Source organism: Procambarus clarkii, chromosome 26, assembly GCF_040958095.1.
Source record: "Procambarus clarkii isolate CNS0578487 chromosome 26, FALCON_Pclarkii_2.0, whole genome shotgun sequence".
NCBI classification, from domain to species: Eukaryota; Metazoa; Arthropoda; class Malacostraca; order Decapoda; family Cambaridae; genus Procambarus; species Procambarus clarkii.
In genome coordinates this window covers 15,019,482-15,043,498 of record NC_091175.1, presented here as the reverse complement: position 1 = coordinate 15,043,498, position 24,017 = coordinate 15,019,482, and the positions used below count along the sequence as shown (strand labels likewise).

Sequence of the window (24,017 nt, the reverse complement as noted above, 5' to 3'; positions counted from 1 at the left end):
AGTGGGAAAAATGGAATGCACTTGGGGAACAGGTTGTGGAAGCAAACTCTATTCATACTTTTAAAATTAGGCATGATAGGAAAATGGGACAGGAGTCATTGCTGTAAACAACCGATGGCTGGAAAGGCGGGATCCAAGAGTCAATACTCGATCCTGCAAGCACAAATAGGTGAGTACACAGTAGGCTCAGGAAACTGTACACCAGTTGATTGACAGTTGGGAGGCTGGACACAATCTCCCTCAAAACTGGTCTCGTAATACAGTTGGCTTCCTTCCTGACTCACAATCGGTGATCCCGGGTTCGATTCCTGGGCGCAATAGAACTAGTTGGACACATTTCCTTTCACCTAATGCCTCTCTTCACCAAACAGTAAATAGATACCAGAGAATTAGGTTACAAATTCGAGGTTTGTGTTACATAGAGTCTCCCTACCGTACCTAACTGTACCCCACGGTACCCTACGGTACCCCACGGTGCCTCACGGTACCTACAACAGAGAACTGGTACAGTATAACCTGGGTGCAGCGGCCCCAGATCAAAACGGAATACAGTACATTATGGATGGTAATATAAGCGGGTGAGTGTGTGTGATTATCCGGTGTTTGAGCGTCTCTCTTGCCCTTGTTAGACCTGCGGGGGCAGAGGTGGGGCAGGGAGATGGGTAGGGAGGGGCAGGGAGATGGGTAGGGAGGGGCAGGGAGATGGGTAGGGATGGTCAGGGAGATGGGTAAGGAGGGGCAGGGAGATGGGTAGGGATGGTCAGGGAGATGGGTAGGGAGGGGCAGGGAGATGGGTAGGGAGGGGCAGGGAGATGGGTAGGGAGAGGCAGGGAGATGGGTAGGGAGGGGCAGGGAGATGGGTAGGGAGAGGCAGGGAGATGAGTAGGGAGAGGCAGGGAGGAAGCAGCAGCGAAGTTTACAAACGTAACTCGGCCCGTTGGGACGAAGAGACGTGTGAGGGAGTCTTAAAGATTCTGTTTGTATGAAAAGACTTGCCAAAGTGTGTGTGTGTGTGTGTGTATGTGTGTGTGTGTGTGTGTGTGTGTGTGTGTGTGTGTGTGTGTGGCGGGTCTATAAGGAGCAACATTTAGACCAGGGTCGCTGGTGTGATGGGCGAACGTCAGAAAATATTTACATTAACGTGTTAAAGGTGAGGTCCCCAGCCCGTACACAGCTGGTCCCCTAGGAGCCATAGGTGGCTGAATTGTCTCCGTATGCACCTGCCAGCTGACTCCATGTGTACCTGCATGCCAGCTGTCTTCATGTGCACATGGCAGCTCTCTTCATGTACACATGAAGAACAATGCAACATTAATGTACACACTATTATCATAGCCGTCTAAATTCAGTCTTTGCCAACATCAAGAGTCATTTATCCCCACCACAATGAGATCCCAGACGGCTCAAGGAATGATTTAAGTTATGAGGGTGAGTGCTTGAGGTACGATTTCAGTGTAAATTTGATTTTAAGGAATTGACTGGGAAGGTTTTAAAGGAATTAGCTGGATTTTACAGCTAATTCACGCCCGTGGAGCCGGTCGGCCGAGCGGACAGCACACTGGACTTGTTATCCGGTGGTCCTGGGTTCGATCCCGGGCGCCGGCGAGAAACAATGGGCAGAGTTTCTTTCATCCTATGCTCCTGTTACCTAGCAGTAAAATAGGTTCCTGGGTGTTAGTCAGCTGTCACAGGCTGCTTCCTGGGGGTGGAGGCCTGGTCGAGGACCGGGCCGCGGGGACATTAAAGCCCCGAAATCATCTCAAGATAACCTCAAGATACCCGTGCCAATAGGTTGATCTTATGAGAAGAAACAAGAGTACCTCGCAACAACGAGAGGAGCAGCTGGTAGCCTTGAGGACGAAGTGGACTTGCGAAAAGTGACTTGTGTCGAACTACTTACTGTTGGCAGCGAGAGATTTATCATGGCGACCCAGCAGAAGGGTCAGCCCCATTCCTAAGGACTTGAAATTTGATTGAAAATGACATCTTCAACGCCTCGCTCTGTAGTGGGCGTCAGGAATTCAAACTTCGAGTAAAAGCTGATATAGAACACCGAATTGGAAAGGTAATTGTGTGCTCCATCATCACTTCTGCTGGTATGTTGACAGGAGACACACCTGTTCCTACACCAGCGTTTATCTCTATGGCAGACAGGGACCTATTTCCCCCCCCCCCCCCTCTATTGTCTACCGTTGTATCTCCACAAATACAACATGAAAAGGTGAATTAGATCCCCCGTGAGTAAACTGTGCTGGCAGCACATCACAAAATGTAACCCACGTTTAATCTGTTACATAATAACTTAACGAGCTACAGAAGCTGGATACAGCGGATGATAATATAATCACCTGCGGATAATCAACAATCAGATAACAAGCATTTGTTAGACTCGCGGATGTGAAGAGGAATTAAAACCCAAGTGGATAATTAGATGGAGATGGAAACACTTAGGTAATGAGGTAAGGAGATGAAGAGGGGAGATATTCGAGGTAATTAATCCTGGGATCATGATGCTAATGACTAGGAAGGCTCTCCATCTCCTCGTTACATCTTCCTAATTCACCAATCACGTCCAATTGCTCTGGGTGATTGCTCCTCTACCTCAACCCGTCTACTTGGACCGGTCGGTAAATTGGTGATCTCACTTCTTGCAAGTCTGCGTTCGATCCCAATTACCCAAGTGGTTGGACACTGTTCATTCACTCAGTCCATATATCCTATCATCATATCCCTTCAACGTGCTATATAGCCCAATTGGTTTCGTATTTTCCTCTCATAATTACCGTATCTTAACTCTATTCTAATAAGATTTTTTTCGTATGTCGAGGATAAGTTAATATCTAGCTTGGAATATAGTGTACAAAAGTGTAAGAATCATTGGCTCTACATAACTCCATTTGCATGATTAACAATATATTAACTCCCATTACTAAAGATGCTGTTCTTCAAATATTTAATGTTTACTAAGGTTAACTTTACTAAGGTTATAACTAATTTGTGGATCACTGGCGTTTATTTACTAACAACTGATTGTATTTTTTTTTATAAAACGTAAATTGTATTTGTTTAACTGCAGTCTGAAGTTCAACTTTACTGTAAATATCACCAGGTGTCCGGTCAGTGTTAATTTACAACTCTGTCACGCCCCGGTGTCACACAATGCACCACTGGTCAACACTACGAGGCAATATGACACCAAGTCAACAAACTCTGCAACGCTGACCTATTTGTTCAGATCACTACATCAACACTGTCAGACATCACCACATCAACACAACACTGCCAGACATCACCACATCAACACAACACTGTCAGACATCACCACATCAACACAACACTGCCAGACATCACCACATCAACACAACACTGCCAGACATCACCACATCAACACAACACTGTCAGACATCACCACATCAACACACAACACTGCCAGACATCACCACATCAACACAACAACACTGCCAGACATCACCACATCAACACAACAACACTGCCAGACATCACCACATCAACACAACAACACTGCCAGACATCACCACATCAACACAACACTGCCAGACATCACCACATCAATACAACACTGCCAGACATCACCACATCAACACAACACTGTCAGACATCACCACATCAACACAACACTGTCAAACATCACCACATCAACACAACAACACTGCCAGACATCACCACATCAACACCACAACATTGTCAACCATCACCACATCAACACAACACTGTCAGACATCACCACATCAACACACAACACTGTCAGACATCACCACATCAACACACAACACTGTCAAACATCACCACATCAACACAACACTGCCAGACATCACCACATCAACAACACAACATTGCTCTAAATCCTGTGATCTTTTGAAATAATAGAGCCAAGGTGATAAATAGAGCAACTGTAGAGTGAAGCTCGCAGAGTCTGATGGCACTGGGCCAGTGAACGGCACAACAATATCAATTAATGCATCTGTCAGTTTTCCTGAAATCAGATCAAGCTTCCGTCTCCCCTTCCTCCTCTCCCCTTTGTCTTCCCGTCCATATTAACGGCGTTGATTCCTGTTTGACAGCTTAAGTGTCTTTACGTCTCTCAGGCAGTGGCTGTCACCGGATTCAGTTTTCTTAGCACTGCCGAGGTTCCAGAACCCCGGACACTGTCGCTCATCTAGGTTTTGCCATACAGATTACTGCCATTATAGGAACTAAGAACTGCCATATTTTATAGGAACTTGGCCCATGGTGTCTGAGACAAGGTGAAGTGGTGAATATATATTTCTTAAAGACGCGGGGCTTTTTCTCCTACATAGACAAACTCTTGACGTGAAAGAGGTAAAATCTGGCTCTGGTTGCCATCTTGAGGTTATCTTGAGATGATTTCGGGGCATAGCGTCCCCGCGGCCCGGTCTTCGACCAGGCCTCCTTTTTGTTACATACCCCCCAGGAAGCAGCCCGTAGCAGCTGTCTAACTCCCAGGTACCTATTTACTGCTAGGTAACAGGGGGATCAGGGTGAATGACATATTTTGCCCATTTGTCTCCGCCTCCACCGGGGATTGAACCCGGAACCTCAGGACTACGAATCCGAAGCGCTGTCCATTCAACTGTCAGTGTAGACTTAATGGGAATTTTGCGTGAATTGTACACGTGTAGGATACACCTGTGTTCTGTAAATAGGTGTGCTGTAATCCAATTTCTAGCCAATTAAACGCTACGAGGTAAATTTGAGCTGATATGATGTATCAAGTATAATTTCTGTTGAATAATATACTGGGTTAAGTGATGATCTTGAGGTACCCTTCCAGTTATCATTTCCCAGGTGATTTGGTTCTGCCATACATCTATACGCAGCTGTTTATATTATTTGGTTCTGCCATACATCTATACGCAGCTGTTTATATTATTTGGTTCTGCCATACATCTATACGCAGCTGTTTATATTATTTGGTTCTGCCATACATCTATACGCAGCTGTTTATATTATTTGGTTCTGCCATACATCTATACGCAGCTGTTTATATTATTTGGTTCTGCCATACATCTATACGCAGCTGTTTATATTAATTAATAATCTCCCTTCTTGTAGATTTGTAGTCAGATTTGCTTAACAAATCTGTTACCCCAGCACACATTTAAAGGGAGGTTGTAACTAATCACACATCCAGGGGGATTGGTGCTGGTCACCAATCCCTGCACCAACCTGAATAGCATTATACCCCTCCAATCGCATATCAGCGATTTCCTCCTGTGCTCAAATCGCCATATACAATATATCCTCATGGAATTTCCTTTCCTTCCTGCGTCCCTGGATGAAAGACTTATATTAGCAGTCTAAGGGTTAATGCTCATCTAATTGATTCCAAAGAACCCCCCAATCACCCTACCCATATTCAGGCAAGTCTGATTTGATGACTAGCGGGTGTTCACTTACCCCTACCCATATTCAGGCAAGTCTGATTTGATGACTAGCGGGTGTTCACTTACCCCTACCCATATTCAGGCAAGTCTGATTTGATGACTAGCGGGTGTTCACTTACCCCTACCCATACTCAGGCAAGCCTGATTTGATGACTAACAGGTGTTCACTTACCCATCAATGAGAGGGACGGTGCTGAGGATGCGATGGACTCGGGCGAGGGCATTGTGAGGATGGGGCATCGAGGACCTCCTGGCAGCGAGGGGTAGTGCCACTGCCAGCACCACCCCCCCACTTAAGAGCAGCAGTGCCGCCAACACGCACCAGTGACGCCACGTGTACCCCTCCCAACCTGAAATACATAGGCGTTGAGAGGCGGGACCAGAGAGCCGGAGCTCAACCCCCGCAAGCACAACTAGGTGAGAACACACACACACACACACACACACACACACACACACACACACACACACACACACACACACACACACACACACACACACACACACACACAGAGTCACATTTTAGTTAATAATTAATATATTATTTAAGTAAACACAAACCCTTGTTTAAACAATATGTCAAATTCATATTATGTGAGAATTGTTTATATATTGTTTGCTGAGGAAGAGCAGAGTTAGCTGAGTAAGGAGTGGATCAGCCTGGAGCAGATTGGATCAGCTTGGAGCAGATTGGAAGAGCTTGGAGCAGACTGGATCAGCCTGGAGCAGATTGGATCAGCTTGGAGCAGATTGGATGAGCCTGGAGCAGATTGGATCAGCTTGGAGCAGATTGGATCAACTTGGAGCAGATTGGATCAGCCTGGAGCAGATTGGATCAACTTGGAGCAGATTGGATCAGCCTGGAGCAGATTGGATCAGCCTGGAGCCGAGTGAATCAGCTTGGAGCAGATTGGATCAGCTTCGAGCAGATTGGATCAACTTGAAGCAGATTGGATCATCCAGGAGCAGATTGGATCAGCCTAGAGCAGATTGGATCAACCTAGAGCAGATTGGATCAGCTTGGAGCAGATTGGATCAGCCTGGATCAGCCTGGAGCAGAGTGGATCAGCTAGGAACAGATTGGATCAGCCTGGAGCAGATTGGATCAGCTTGGAGCAGATTGGATGAGCCTGGAGCAGATTGGATCAGCTTGGAGCAGATTGGATCAGCTTGGAACAGATTGGATCAGCCTGGAGCAGACTGGATCAACTTAGAGCAGATTGGATCATCTTGGAGCAGATTGGATCATCTTAGAGCAGATTGGATCATCTTGGAGCAGATTGGATCATCTTGGATCGTCCGTAGTTAAGCCAGCAACTACCCAGCACCTCTAACTACACCGTTCAGCTGCCACAACCACACCATCACCACCTCACTACAAGCGCTGCTGTTTGACACAATGTTCAAACTCCAACAATATTTTGTGCAATGTTTATGAGCGTTCAAAATATACAAGGACTCTCTGGAGCCAATGTAAGAATAATTCCACAGTGTTCTTATATAAATACATTCTGCGTCACACGAGGAAATAAAATGTTTTAAATACTGCTGCAAAAAATTAAAATCAAAAGCATCAGAAGGAGGAAAATAAGGTATTCAATACGGAACATAAACAAAGGCATCGTTTAAAATTTTAAAACTCGTAACTTCCTCGTATACAGCTGTATTATACATTACATACAAGAGTTTACATTCTTGTAAAGCCACTATTACGCGTAGCGTTTCGGGCAAGGTCCTTAACCCTAATTTCCCCGGAATACGACCCCGCCGAATCGTTTAACAACCAGGTACCCATTCACTGCTGGGTGAACAGAGGCTACAGTTAAGGATTGGCGCCCGGTCAATCCTCCCCGGCCAGGATTCGAACCCAAGGCAAGGCGCTTGCGAAACGCCAGGCGAGTATCTTACCACTGCGCCACGGAGACTGCTAAGCAATTTTAAATACAACAATTTTAAATACTACAAGATGAGTCACAGTCTAGACAACAGTGATACACTATAAGGCGGGTCACGTCTGGACTACAGTATACGAGATAAATCACAGCCAGCTGTATTCCTGACTACAACACAAAACAGTATGATTAGACATTGTAAACTATGTCTACAGTTATTCGCAATTACAATCTGATTTTAGAATAAACAATTCTTTTAGAGACTTAAAACCTATTTGTTCTTGCATATTTATTGATTTGGATGCTGTTTGTCTTTGTACATGATATCGTACATGATATCATACGTGATATCGTACATGATATCGTTCATGATATCGTACATGATATCGTACATGATATCGTACATGATATCGTACATGATATCGTACATGATATCGTATATGATATCGTACACAGATAACGTGGTTCGTGGTGTGGTTGACCCAACTAGTGGAGGGGAAGCGGGGGATAAGTCCCTTCCATCATGGTAATTAATGGTGTTTCACCTGTGTTCTGGTTCCCAGGTGAGTTGTATGCTGTCTTGGGGTACAGTTCCAATATAACTTGACCACGTTCCTTGGTCTTATCGGATTGATGCTGTTGTTGCTGCAGTTGATGCTGATTTGTTGCTCTTGACGCTGCTCCTGTTGGTATTAATGCTGCTGTTGTTCGTGCTGCTACTGTTGCTACTATTGTTCCTGCTTTTGTTGCTGGTATAACTGGCGTTATATAGTTGTTACTGATGTCTTTGTCGAGGTCTGCCGACAAGTGATGCTGAAGTTGGTAAGAATGCTTACTGGTTCTTAATGCTTACTGCTTACTGTTTATTGGATTTACAAGACAGATTCCGAAGCTGGTGAAGAAACTGGCAGCTTAATTAAGCTGAAACACAGCTTGAAAAAAAAGCTCTCCCAATTATCAGTTCGTCTGATATTTGGATTAAAATAGAACTTCAGATACAAGCGAAGATGATGATATCGTACATCATCACGATATCATGTACGATATCATGATGATGGATTTAAATTATATTCTCTCTGAAGCCTCTACGGCAGATTTAAGTGTTTTTGAGGAAAGAGAAGACAGTGCTGTTCGTCAGGAGAGACGGGATGGCTTGGAGCCAAGAAAGCAATCTCGCTTTCCTTGGATTTCCTGTCATCTAGGAAGAATTGAAGGACACTTTATGTCTTGCATAACACGGTGGCCGGGACAGCTGCACACCGCAAGGGGCCCTGCTATTTCTCAAGTCAGAAGACGATGTTACAGGCACTAGAGTCTTGCTGTCGGCTGTCAGTGCGGTCAGTTTGTCTTCCGTCTGTCAAGGGGACGTCAGCATATTCTTCCATCTGTCAAGGGGACGTCAGTTTGTCTTCCATCTGTCAAGGGGACGTCAGCATGTCTTCCATCTGTCAAGGGAACGTCAGCTTGTCTTCCATCTGTCAAGGGGACGTCAGCATGTCTTCCAACTGTCAAGGGAACGTCAGCTTGACGTAAGTACTCATCACGGGCACAATATTGAGGGAAGGATGGTGGTGGTGATGGAACTAGTGATGGTGGTGATGGTGTTTGTGATGGTGGTGATGATGGTGATAGTGGTGGTAGTGGTGGTAGTGGTGGTAGTGGTGGTGATGGTAGTTCCGTTGGCAAAAACAGTGATTTTGTTTCGGTGACAGTTCACTGCATGTGAGGTGCTGGAGGAGGTGTGGGGGGGGGTGGGAGTGGCAGGTGTGTGGGGGGAGAGTGGCAGGTGTGTGGGGGGGGGAAGTGGCAGGTGTGAGGGGGGAGGGAGTAAAGACGACACACCAAGAGAATACTGGAGTCTTGAGAAAGTCACGAAGTGTACCAATTAAAACTTTGATAGTGAGGATGAGTGTGTGCAAGTGGGAGTGAATTATAATGTTCATATTTATATACGGAGAGAGAGAGAGAGAGAGAGAGAGAGAGAGAGAGAGAGAGAGAGAGAGAGAGAGAGAGAGAGAGAGAATGTATTAGAGATAAGAGACAAGAGCAAAAGAATACTTGACTGAGCGTGGGATGACAGAGGACCCTGAGCTTCGTGGGCATCGTGCAGGTGTCACACCACATCTGTCAACACCAGACAACACTGCCACGCTCCAAACAATGTGGCTTCCCACACTGCCAACACTGTGGCTTCCCACACTCCCAACACTGTGGCTTCCCACACTGCCAACACTGTGGCTTCCCACACTCCCAACACTGTGGCTTCCCACACTGCCAACACTGTGGCTTCCCACACTGCCAACACTGTGGCTTCCCCCACTGCCAACACTGTGGCTTCCCCCACTGCCAACACTGTGGCTTCCCCCACTGCCAACACTGTGGCTTCCCCCACTGCCAACACTGTGGCTTCCCACACTGCCAACACTGTGGCTTCCCCCACTGCCAACACTGTGGCTTCCCACACTGCCAACACTGTGGCTTCCCCCACTGCCAACACTGTGGCTTCCCACACTGCCAACACTGTGGCTTCCCCCACTGCCAACACTGTGGCTTCCCACACTGCCAACACTGTGGCTTCCCACACTCCCAACACTGTGGCTTCCCACACTGCCAACACTGTGGCTTCCCACACTCCCAACACTGTGGCTTCCCAGACTACCAACACTGTGGCTTCCCACACTGCCAACACTGTGGCTTCCCACACTACCAACACTGTGGCTTCCCACACTGCCAACAAAGGACAACTTGGTCCACAACTTATTCACTCAGTAGTGAAGCCTTGCTTACCTCCAGACAGTTTCATCTTCCTCTCAACAACGAAGCCTTCCATTGTTGTTGACCTCTTCATCTTCCCCCTGAAGATGAAGCCTCGCTTACTTGTGGAATTCTTCCCTTGTTTATCGATTGAACTTATTGTCTCGTTCGACTCTCCTGTCCTGCCTGAGCTTGGGAGGTCGAGCACATCAAAACAACACGTTATCTGATCACAATCGACCTGATTGTGTTCGAAACCGTCGTGTTATCTTCAATTTCTAGTGTGTGGTTTGGTCAACACGTTATCTGATGCACACTGCACTAACTCGAGTCACGAGTCGAATAAAGCTATAAAATCAAAAAAACTAACTTTCCGGATTATGAAACGACTTTATAATACCCCGAATTATTGACTTCTAATAGCACTGTTGACCAAAGCGTCTGATCCAGCTATGAGAGCTCAAAAGCAGACATAACAGGCACTCTACGTTACAAGCAGACATCTTGATCTTGTAGAAACAGTAAGAGGCATGACGGGATCTTTAAGTATCAGATCTTAAGATACTAGGTCTTAAGATATACGATAAGACGGGATCTTTAAGTATCAGATGAGCATTTAGCCTTCAGGGAGAAGCTTATGTGTATTCACTTTTCTTTGGCTCGTGAAGGCGGGTTGGTCTTGGCAATATTGAGCTCCGATGGTCAATAAGGACTCTGAGCCAACAGTTCAGGTGTGCTGGACAAAAAATAGTTAGCTCAAGTTTTGGACGGCTGACCTGCTCGCCTGCAGCTGTTTGTGTTGGGGTCCCAGTGTGTTGTTGGTGATATTGTGTCTGTGTTGCTGCTGCCTCCGTGGACAGGCTGCGTTCGTGGACAGGCTGCGTTCGTGGACAGGCTGCGTTCGTGGACAGGCTGCGTTCGTGGACAGGCTGCGTCCATGGACAGGCTGAGGAGAGGCACTCTCACCCATACATGGAGCCATCTTACCACCCATTATTCATTTGGACACATCCCCTTGGACACATCCCCTCGGACACATCCCCTTGGACACATACCCTTGGACACATCCACTTGCAAGTGTCCAATCCAAAACAGCAACGCATAATCTTATCTACTGACGGTCAAGGTGGTTATTAGATAAATACGCTTAGCCAGTATGACTATACAACACTAGGAAGGCGAGCACCAGGAGCTGGGGTAGGACGGAAGGAAGGAACAGTGCCCAACCACTTGAACTATTGGAGATCGAACGCCGAGCCTGCAAAAAGCGAGGCTGTCACTTTACCATCCAGCCCAAGTGGACAGCAAGCGACTACAGCCAGATGTCCTTGGTTCTGTAATTAGCAAGGAAATAGGGACTGGGGATAATCAGAAATGATTGCAAAATCTCTGAATTGATATGTGATAATGGAGGAAACGTCTAGTTAATTATAAACGAGCCTGCTAACCCTGCTAATTTTTATTATTTGCCATTACGGTGTAGATATCTTTTGCCGTTACTAGGCAACGTCCAGCAAAATAAGATATATATATATATATATATATATATATATATATATATATATATATATATATATATATATATATATATATATATATATATAATTGTTGTCAAAAATTTTAAATTGCATCCTAGCTGTTGCAATAAAGTGCTTTTGTAATTAATCTTAAGTCCTAGCAATAGCAATCCGGAACACAATTCACCTGAATCCTATTTACATAGGCATTAATACCTATTTCTGTCTGCAGGACGTATTATGCTTCAGTGAGGCTTATGTATATAATTATGTATATTTCTTGTCTGTTGCGTATCGTACGTATCTTGGCGTTCGTGCGTGATGTAGCAATGAAACACACTACAGTGTTCCACTGTAGTGTGTTATGGGTCTTGGGACTACAGAGTACAACGTTACTTTGAGTTGCATCATTTCTGTACCACATGTCTCGGTCACATAATGTCTCTGCTACATATTATCTCTGCCACATATTATATCTGGGCCACATATTATCTCTTCCACATATTATCTCTTCCACATATTATATCTGGGCCACATATTATATCTGGGCCTCATATTATATCTGGGTCACATATTATCTCTTCCATATATTATATCTAGGCCACATATTATCTCTTCCATATATTATCCCTTCCACATATTATATCTAGGCCACATATTATATCTGGGCCACATATTATATCTTGGCCACATATTATCTTTTCCACATATTATATCTCTGCCACATCACTTCTGTGCTACAGTTTTGCGTTTTTGGAACACTAATGGCCACGAGAGGAGACTAATTTCTTGCAAAATTCGCGCTGAATTCGAGGCAGAGTGCAATAACGCTGATGATAAACTAGTGTTATTAATACGGACATCTGCCCCGGGCCTGCATGACTAAAGGGGGGAGGGGGGGGGGGTTTCGAACCCTGGTAAATCAGGACATGCACAGATATCTGGGGCAGGGGGGGTCGAGGCTTAATGGGCCGAGGGGGGTGAGTGATGTTCTTGTAAGGTACAATCAACATCTTTTCCAAACTGCTGTAACTAGAATCGATGTTTTTTCAAATGTTTGTTGATATAATTATATGTTATAGGGAAACATTCTCATCACGGTTTCTGTTTATCTTCTCATTTATATATCAAGATATATGTTGTAGTTATATATATATATATATATATATATATATATATATATATATATATATATATATATATATATATATTTATATATATATATATATATATATATATATATATATATATATATATATATATATATATATATATATATATATATATATATATATATGTACAGTTTGGCCTATGGTAGGCTAGACAAGTAGTTTTGATTTTGTTGACAATTCTATATATTTGAAGTAGATGAATCATTTAGCGAGATACGATTTGTAGCGAGAAACTGAAAATGTCTAACCTAACCCGCTGAGAGTGACGTGTAAAGTGTTTTTCCCTGTATAAATTGGAGGATATTTTGAATGGTGATTGATTGATTAAGCCACCTAAAAGGTGGCACGGGCATGAATAGCCCGTAAGTGGAGGCTCTTTGGAGCCAGAACCAATAGCTGATACTGGAGATCTGTAAATGGACACTGGATGATGATTACTCGAGAATGATGGTGAGTGAAAATGTGGAGCAGTGTGGAGGGGGAAGAGTTCGCGCCAGTCAGATACTCGCTAATCTAGCAGGCTTCTTTTATGAGTGAAAGAACAGTTCTTATGAGTGAAAGAACAGTTTTTATGAGTGAAAGAACAGTTCTTATGAGTGAAAGAACAGTTTTTATGAGTGAAAGAACAGTTTTTATGAGTGAAAGAACAGTTTTTATGAGTGAAAGAACAGTTTTTATGAGTGAAAGAACAGTTTGTGAAACACGCAAGTCATGTCCCTCGAACCTTTCTCGAACTGTGCTTAGTTCAGATGATAATTTTTCCAGTTCCAGTTGACTTCTCTTAACAACTCGTCCCCATCAACAAGGGTCAGTGTTCATCCCTGGCAGCCGCCAAACCCTTTGTTTACAAATGACAAACGCCTTACAAACTGATGATGTCTGAAAAAATTTCGAACAGCGCCTCAGCATCTCTCCAAAGGCCTAACTAAACCGGGAGTTATAATATACAATATACGGTATATGGGAGAAACAACGACCCTCTTGTATCTCAGCATAACTGCTCGTTATTCAATAGAACTGAGCTCAACATATCCTCCTAGTTCATCTCACCATAGAACACTGAACATAGAACATAGAATAAATGGAATATCGTGCCTTGAACACCAACACGATATTCAATTTATTTTTACAACTCAACGTATCCTCCAAGCTCATCTCACCATAGAACATTGAACATAGAACATAGAATAAATGGAATATCGTGCCTTGAACACCAACACGATATTCAATTTATTTTTACAACTCAACGTATCCTCCAAGTTCATCTCACCATAGAACATTGAACATAGAACATAGAATAAATGGAATATCGTGCCTTGAACACCAACACGATATTCAATTTATTTTTACAACTTACGTAATGCAATAATCAAATACACGAAACGCAATTCCAAATGTGTGGAAATGGGGGTGCAGAATTTTAATTGAATAACAGAATTTCATTTCCTTAGTAATACAATGCATAACTGTATTATGAGTGGAAATGGTGCTGAATATCGGCATTTAATGACTGTTAACTGAACAGGGTTTAGACTTTAATGTCACCAGTTCATTGAACACATGATGATACGCTAGATGTTCAAGTAATGACACTCTTACACTCAGATGATGAGTGTCACTTTACACTCAGATGATGAGTGTCACTTTACACTCAGATGATGAGTGTCATCTTACACTCAGATGATGAGTGTCGCTTTACACTCAGATGATGAGTGTACACAAAGGTGTACAATGACAGTCATTGTTCACTAGGGCGTACACTGACTGTACTCGTGAACTCCTGAACAAATTATACACCAGTAGAATCATAAAAGAATGAGTAGATTATTACTTAAATGAATAGATTATTACTTAAATGAGTAGATTATTACTTAAATGAGTAGATTATTACTTAAATGAGTAGATTATTACTTAAATGAATAGATTATTACTTAAATGAGTAGATTATTACTTAAATGAGTAGATTATTACTTAAATGAGTAGATTATTACTTAAATGAGTAGATTATTACTTAAATGAGTAGATTATTACTTAAATGGGTAGATTATTACTTAAATGAGTAGATTATTACTTAAATGAGTAGATTATTACTTAAATGAGTAGATTATTACTTAAATGAGTAGATTATTACTTAAATGAGTAGATTATTACTTAAATGAGTAGATTATTATTAAATAAAAGATTATACACCAATAGAATCATAAAAAGAATGACTGTCAATGCACAAAGGTTTATGATGTCAATTTTCTCTACGTGGTTCCAATATAATCTGTATCGAGCCGCTATATTAACCGACAGGAGGCAGGGATGGATGGTTCGGTGAACAAATAGATGGCTGAGTGGACAGATGGATGGCTGAGTGGACAGATGGATGGCTGAGTGGACAGATGGATGGCTGAGTGGACAGATGGATGTTTGAGTGGCCAGCCAGATGGTAGACAGCCAGACAGATATATAAAAAAGTATCCAACTCGATCACCGGTGTGACTGAACCATATGAACTGTGAATTATTAAAAAACAAAAAATACATGAAAGTGTTTTACCTTTTATAAAATATGTTGAAAGGAAAGATGACATCAAACAACAGACTTCATAAAAGCGCCAGTTTTCTGATATCAGACAACGGACACAATTCAGTGTCGGAGTGGTGGGTGTAGTTGATAAGAGAACACTGTGACCGGGGGAGAACCTATATAGAGTCCACTACGGGCTCACCATAGCCCGTGCTACTTGGAACTTTTTGTTCCAGGTAGCAAATCTTAAACAACAACAGAGGGGAAGAACCCCCCCAGTGTGAGGTTGGGCAGTGTGCAGTTGGTACTCTTGCAACGCCACATTTAGTTCCAGTGGGGGGGGGGAGCCTTGGTTAGGCCGGAGGAAGCATTGGTTAGGCCGGAGAGAGCATTGGATAGGCCGGAGGGAGCATTGGTTAGGACGGAGGGAGCCTTGGCTAGGCCGGAGGAAGCATTGGTTAGGCCGGAGAGAGCATTGGATTGGCCGGAGGGAGCATTGGTTAGGACGGAGGGAGCCTTGGCTAGGCCGGAGGGAGCATTGGTTAGACCGGAGGGAACATTGGTTAGGCCGGAGGGAGCCTTAGTTAGGCCATAAGGAGCCTGGGTTAGGCCAGAGGGAGCCTTGGTTAGGCCGGAGAGGTCGTCTAATTATACTGCGATCAGGAGTGCCTGGAATGACTTGGCTGGGCAGGTGAAGATATAGTGTCAATAGTGTTGTTATCCTACCATCAACGTGTCAATACTAACAGCATGCCAACACCAACAGCCTGCCAATACTCACTTTTCTTCTTCTCCTCGCTGTCCTTCTCGTCTGAAAAAGGTGAGTCTGGTTGCTCCCTCTCGAAGGTGTACTCAGAGATCTGGTATCTAGGCGGAGGACCTGATGTGGTCACCACCCCCGCCGGTCTCTGATTGGGTGTGGCTCGCCGGTAGTTGGTGGGTGTGGCTGTCGCAGGTGTGGAGGATGTGGCCTCCCTGAAGCTGCCTCTCCCTTCTCTCTCTCTCCCGAGGCCTGCTCTCGCTGCCTCTACCGCGGCGCCTCCTTCTGCACCCGGGATGCTGCCTCCTGCTCCTCCTCCTGCCGCTCGAGATTTCCCCGCACTGCTACACACTCGCTTGAGACTGCCGCTTAGACTCCTGCCGTTCCTCCCGCCGTCTGAAGACACTCTTGGAGCCGTGCCGAAGATGCCTCCGTCTGTATTTCGTCTGTTAACTGGTCCGTTGGGAAGAGGCAGCGTCTGCAAGGAGAGGGAAAACATCTTTTGAAAATCTTGCTTTTGGTGAGCGTTTTGAGAGACTCTGATCTCCTACCTTTAACATTTAGTTATGTTGCAATATATACCCCCCCCCTTTCCCCCTGCTTGCAATCAGTACTGTTGCAACTGAGTGGCACTGTAGATCAGGCTCAGAACTCATCAAGCATCTGCATATCCACATGCGAAACTGTGTAATAAATGCAGACACAGCCGCCATGATCGAGGAAAGATGCATAGGTTTCGTTCAATCCCTGACCGTCCAGGTGGTTGGGTACCATTCCTTCCCCCCCGGTCTCATCCTAAATCCTAACCCTGACCCCTTCCCAGTGCTATATAGTCGTTATGGCTTGGCGCTCCCCCCCCCCCCTCCCCTGATTATTCCCTTCATGATCCATATATTTGCACTAAAGCAGCTTGCAGAAAAGCCACATGAAAAGCTCTACTCATATGGTGTAGAGCTTCTGGGAACACTGGTAGCCGCTCCCTTCCCCTCGTCACCATCACCTGTCCTCCAGCTCACCATAAACCCGTCATCCACTAACACTGTAACTCACCACTGGTAAGTCGCCACAATAAATCCCCATTAACCCCTCGACTGCGCCTCTATTCATATCTCTCTCTAATGGTCAGTATTGAGGCGTGGTGTAGTGGCGGCCAGAGCCCTGCCGCCACCCTCACCAAAGGCTTGTATTGCTCCTTGTAACTATAGTTATCACGTAGTAACTTAAAGTTATCACGTGTCAGTATTAGTTATCATCACGGCTCTCTATACATATGCGATCGATTCATTTTTCATTTTACCTATATATATATATATATATATATATATATATATATATATATATATATATATATATATATATATATATATATATATATATATATATATATATATATATATATGAAGATGAAGGAAAACCTCAATATATGTGTAAGTGTATTAAAATCAAATTTTCGAATGCAATCGACATCTTTTCTCAAAGAGCTATGCTCAATGTTCAGATCACTGATCACAGCACCTTGAGAAAGAATGTAGGTCGCATTGAAAAATTAGATTTTTAATACACTTAAAACCCATATATTGTCTTTCCTTCACTGTCATTCAAGCACTACGGTATTATAGCAACTTACAGATGAGGAGTTACAATAACGTGGCTGAACAATGTTGACCAGACCACACACTAGAAAGTGAAGAGACGACGACGTTTCGGTCCGTCCTGGACCATTCTCAAGTCCGTCCTGGACCATTCTCAAGTCCGTCCTGGACCATTCTCATGTCGATTATCGTAAGTTACTCAGTGTAACTTTATTCTGCACAAACTGTGATTTTTGACTCCTACTCACGCTTTCATGTTATTCGTCAGTCAGTCTGCCATTATCCCTTTCTCTCTCTCACTTTATTTACGGGCAAAACCACTGGCATTTCCCACCGTGGTGGAGATTGTATCTTTAGAGATTAATCGTCCTGTCAGCAATATTTTTAGCATGGAAACGCTACGGGGCAATTATCTTCATAAATCTCTCTCTTTCTCTCTCTCTCTCTCTCTCTCTCTCTCTCTCTCTCTCTCTCTCTCTCTCTCTCTCTCTCTCTCTCTCTCTCTCTCTCTCTCTCTCTCTCTCTCTCTCTTTCTCTCTCTCTGTCTATCTGTCTGTCTGTCTCTCTCTCTCTCTCTCTCTCTCTCAGCCAACACTTTGACTACTTTATTAAGGTTCAATATGTTTCTCTCTCGGCAGCATTCCGGAATCTGATTGTAAGTCATATTTGAGAATTTTAAAAGTTATTTACCGTAATCAATAGTTCTAGTCGCATTTATTACGACAAATTGTTACTTATTTTCTATTCTTGTCTTTAGTATTCTGATCATGGGGGCAAATTTTTCTTGGTAAATGCGTTTTTTTTCTTACTAATAATAAACGTGTTTACTCATTTGATTTTATCTATGTAAGAGTGATTTAATACTCAGACGTTTAGGTATGTTGTACCACGTAGCGAAAGTTGTGTTAGGCAGTGAATACCTCCAAGGTTGAGGAGGTCCTATGATTACTAGTACTTCACTACGGGCTCACCATAGCCCGTGCTACTTGGAATTTTATGTTCCAAGTAACTGAATCTATAACAACAACAACGATTACTAGTAATAACACACCTGCGGCAGATTTCATCTCTCCTCAGTGATGACTTGCTTCGTTAGTGTGCCTTGATTTGTCCAATTGTCTAGAGCTTGACTGATCAGGATATGTTTGTTATTCAATTTCTGTAGAGTATCTGAAGAGTCCGATGAATCCTTCCCTTTTAACTTCTGCCTGTTACCTGGTTCTCCTACTTGATGGGGTTCTGGGAGTTCTTGTACTCCCCAAGCCCGGCCCGAGGCCAGGGTTGACTTGTGAGAGCTTAGTCCAACAGGCTGTTGCTTGGAGCGGCCCGCAAAGATGTCCACGGTTGTTCTGGCAATACTTCTTGTACTTGCTGGGAGGATGTTGAACTACCGCGGTGGATCTCTGATGTTTGTATAGTGTTCTCTGATTGTGCCTATGGCACCCCTGCTCTTCACTGGTTCTATTTTGAATTTCCTTCCATATCGTTCACTCCAGTACGTTGTTATTTTACTGTGTAGATTTGGTAACTGGCCCTCCAATATTTTCCACGTGTATATTATTTGATATCTCTCTCGTATCCTTTCTTGGGAGTACATTTGGAGAGCTTTGAGACGATCCCAATAATTTAAATGCTTTATCGCGTCTATGTATGCCGTATATGTTCTCTGTACTCCCTCTATTGTAGCAATCTCTCCTGCTCTGGAGGGAAAGTGAGTACTGAGCAGTACTCAAGACGGGACAACACAAGTGATTTGAATAGAACAGCCATTCTGATGGGATCCCTGGATTGAAAGTTTTTGTAATCTATCCTATAAATTTTTGTGGCTGACGCAATATTTGTTTGGTTATGCTCCCTAAACGTTAGGTCGTCGGATATCATTATTCCCAAATCCTTTACATGCTGCTTTTCTACTATGGGCAGATTTAATTGTTTTCTGTACTTTGCATTATGTTTAAGGTCCTCATTTTTACCTTATATGAGTACCTGGAATTTCAGTCTCTGCTCGATTTCTTCAATCGCCCTGTTTAAATTATTCCTTCTTTGTTAGGAATGTCGTGTCTGCTGAAGCATTTCCGTTATTTTTTCTTCTTATGTAGTGCCGTCTGCGTTCTCTTTCTATGTTGAACCTCTTTTTGACTTTCAGCAAAGGAACATGTTTCATACACACTTTATATGCTTCAGAAGTGAGTTTTTCTATTCCTTGTGTAGGATTGTTATTACTTAGAACAGTTTCCCATTGAATATTCGTAAGTTCCCTGTCTATTTTCTCCCGGTCTATCTTGTTATTAAAATGGAATTTAATGAATAACCCCTCTTGCTTGATCATAGTTTTAGTTCTGTTCTAAGTACTGATGGTAGTTTGCACTTCAATGAGTTTGTGATCTGAGTATGTAGTGTCTGAGATTGTAATGTCCCCATTTATGTCTTAGTTGTTTGTGAAGACCAGATCTAGAATACTTTCGTTCCAAGTTGGCTCTGTTATCTGTTGGTTGAGTGAAAATTTGTCACAGAAACTAAGTCGTTCTCTAATCTGTGGTTGGTTATGTCCCGATAGATTTCCTGGTATAATATTACTGTTTGATATTCTCCATCTTAGACTAGGCAAGTTGAAGTCACCTAGGATGATAATATCAGGTATCGGATCTACCGAATTATCAAGGCACTTTTCTATTTTGTTCATCTGTTCTGTGAATTTCTCAGTCGTTGCATCTGGCGGTTAGTATATTAGAATAAAAACTAAGTTTATTTTCTCTATTTTACTCCCAGTACCTCTACCACCTCATTTGTAACGTTAAGGAGCTCCGAGCATACAAGGTCTTCCCTAATATACAGACCCACTCCTCCATGTGACCTATTTACCCTATCACACCTGTATAGGTTATATCCTAATATCCAGATCTCACTCTCCAAGAATTCCCCTGTATATTTCTTTGAAAACTTCAAATACTGCATTTGACTCAGTGAGGAGGCTATTTATGAATTGTACTTTGTTTTTTGTTCTTGTTTTTAGTCCTTGTATGTTGGCAGAGATGAATGAAGTTACTCTATTTGGGGTAGTTTGACTGGGAGACTTTTCTGGCCGGTCCATTATGCGTGGGACATATTGAGTTTGTTCTGACCAGTGCTGATTGTTGTAGGGCAGTTGCCTGCCGTAGTTGTAGCTCTGTTGAGGTGTAATTGTATCTGTGATTCTGGTATGCTAGTGGCTCTGTTGAGGTGTAATTGTGTCTGTGATTCTGGTATGCTAGTGGCTCTGTTGAAGTGTAATTGTATCTGTGATTCTGGTATGCTAGTGGGTCAATCATCCAGTTTCAAACATTCTTTATATTCCCCCTTTTGAAATCTCTTTCGGCTTGATATAAAAATTTATTTGAGTTTCCTCCAAATCCATTATGTTGCTTGCCACTCTAATATATAACGTTCTGTGCCTTTCACGTGAAAATCTGGGCAGTTGAAGTCATAGCATTTTCTGTCCTCGTGTGAGGTTTGGCACATGTCAGGATGGAAAAACAATACAAGTTAATCCAAATCGACACTTTCTTTTCCTAAGCATATTTAATCATTTTCTGGGATGATGGTAGCTACTTTCTAATCCCTTTCTTTTTTCCCCGATTATCTATGTCTGCAAATGTCCTTTATATAGAATTTGCATATGTCTGTTCTTCTGGTCTGTCTCTATCGGGGACCGATGTAGTGTCTGTACCTATCGAGCTGTTAGTGCTGTCTGTTACACTTTCTAGTCTACTGTCATCTGCATCCAGGAATACTGAATCAGAATTTACAACTTTCTGAATTTCTTTTTCAGTTTCCTGTCTGTCTAAAGCCTCGGTGCCTGGTCTATTATTATGTGTTTCCTCTCCATTCCCAGAACAAAATCACACTCTTATTGAAGTGATTCAGTCACCTATAAACTTACATAACGTTTGATGACATCCAATTAACCAATTTACAAGCCGAATTGGCCTGACTGCATGAGCATATTTAATGAGATTAAACACTGAGGTTTCGTGATAATACCAATTTCCAAATTTCTTCAAACATGTTGACCAAACCACACACTAGAAAGTGAAGGGACGACGACGTTTCGGTCCGTCCTGGACCATTCTCAAGTCGATTCCTCAAACATCTTCCACACCCACTCCTGCACCCACTTCCAGCACTACTCCACCCTGTCCCTCCCCCCCCCACACCCACGCGCCCACCCACTCACGCGTCTATCAGTGTGGGATGAGTCTGCAAGACTTCAGATCATCGATTGAAATCTCATTAAATAGAGGATGACGTGTTATTGGTGATTTCTCATTAGTGGAACTCTCCTGCACTCTCCTTGTCCTTCTGCTCAGCACCAGCACTCTCTCTCTCCATCTCTCTTGCACTCTTGCACGCACTCTCTCTATTACTCTAGTACACGCACGCACATGCTGCCTCAGGTACATGTGCGTCTGTTTTAGCTGCCTTTGCCTCTCTAACGCGCATACGCACACACACACGCACACACACACACACAATCCTGTTGATTGATAGTTGAGAGGCGGGACCAAAGAGTCAGAGCTCAACCTCCGCAAGCACAACTTGGTGAGTACAAAGTGACCATCCCTAAGATGCAACCCACAATAGCTGCCTAGCTCCCACGGGGTACCTATTTTACCGTTAGGTGACCAGCAGCATCAGGTGAAAGGAAACGTGCTCAACCATTTCCGTCTCGCCCGGGGATTGAACCCGAGATTCCCCTGATTGCAAGTCGAGAACGTAGACCACTGTGCTAATATACACTATTAACTGAAGCACATCTTAATTCATAATCCATATAGTACATCCCCGGACTATAGCCTAATGCGTTCTATTTCTTACGGATTGGACCAGTATATTCCCTTCTATTGACCATTTTCTGTGTAAAGGCCTCGTTAGGTTAGGGAGGTAGTTTGGGTTCACACGTTTCTCGATAGACAAAATAGTTGCATTTTTTTTACGGAGCGGCAGATAAGAGAGACTAGTTTTGAGATTTAAGTGAAGACTTCTCCAGACGCCATCTTTGGAGCGCACTCCCCCCCCCCAGACGCCATCTTTGGAGCGCACTCCTCCCCCCAGACACCATCACTGGAGCGCACTCTTCCCCCCAGACGCCATCTCTGGAGCGCACTCCTCCCCCCAGACGCCATCACTGGAGCGCACTCCTCCCCCCAGACGCCATCTCTGGAGCGCACTCCTCCCCCAGACGCTATCTTTGGAGCGCACTCCTCCCCCCAGACGCCATCTCTGGAGAGCACTCCTCCCCCAGACGCTATCTTTGGAGCGCACTCCTCCCCCAGACGCCATCTCTAGAGCGCACTCCTCCCCCCCAAACGCCATCTCTAGAGCGCACTCCTCCCCCAGACGCCATCTCTGGAGCGCACTCCTCCCCCAAACGCCATCTCTAGAGCGCACTCCTCCCCCAGACGCCATCTCTAGAGCGCAGTCCTCCCCCAGACGCCATCTCTGGAGCGCACTCCTCCCCCCGGACGCCATCTCTGGAGTGCACTCCTCCCCCCAGAATATTTCTTTAATCAAGCAGGGAACCCGTCAGAGGCGCCGATAATGAGGAGGAATAATGAAGACACTGATGGTGATGATCGGTGAGCGTGAAGCTTGTGCGAGTGATGGTGAATGATGATGAGGCATGAACATGACAGCTAGGCTGGCAGGTGTGTCCGCCACACGTGTTTAACGATTGTAAAACGTGATTGTTGTTTGAACCGGCCGTCGGGAAGTGACGCAAGGGAGCCTGGTACGTCGCAGAAAGTGACGCAAGAGAGCCTGGTACGTCATTGAAAGTGACGCAAGAGAGCCTGGTACGTCATTGAAAGTGACGCAAGAGAGCCTGGTACGTCATTGAAAGTGACGCAAGAGAGCCCGGTACGTCATTGAAAGTGACGCAAGAGAGCGTGGTACGTCATTGAAAGAAGTGAGGCAAGAGAGCCTGTTACGTCAATGAAAGAAGTGAGTCAAGAGAGCCTGCTACGTCATTGAAAGAAGTGAGTCAAGAGAGCCTGGTACGTCATTGAAAGAAGTGAGGCAAGAGAGCCTGGTACGTCATTGAAAGAAGTGACGCAAGAGAGCCTGGTACATCACTGAAAGAAGTGACGTTGAAGATTTTACAGCGCCATACCGGTAGTCTAAGTCCTAAAGGAGAATCAATGGTCACATCCACTCACGCCGGGGGCACTTAATTTCCCCCCCAAAACGTCCATCTATTACCAGCTTCCCTCACCATAAACCTTGACTTGTGATGGCAGCGGTGAAGGCAGCCCAAAACAACACACGCTGCCCTTCACTTCCTTCCCTCCCTCCGACTCCCAATCACTCACAAAGCCATACAGATACATTCATGCATGTTAAAAAGCCTCTTTT

General features: G+C 44.0%; 1 protein-coding gene across 1 annotated transcript in view; it reads right to left on the bottom strand.

The window, feature by feature from the left end:
* Positions 1-24,017, bottom strand: part of LOC123756806 (uncharacterized) — a 168,451-nt gene that overhangs the window by 53,529 nt on the left and 90,905 nt on the right. The window contains exons 3-4 of the mRNA XM_045740164.2: positions 16,057-16,513; positions 5,599-5,776 (exon numbers count right to left, since the gene is read on the bottom strand). Coding sequence (XP_045596120.1) covers positions 5,599-5,776; positions 16,057-16,513 — 635 coding nt within the window. The remainder of the gene's footprint in view (positions 1-5,598; positions 5,777-16,056; positions 16,514-24,017) is intronic.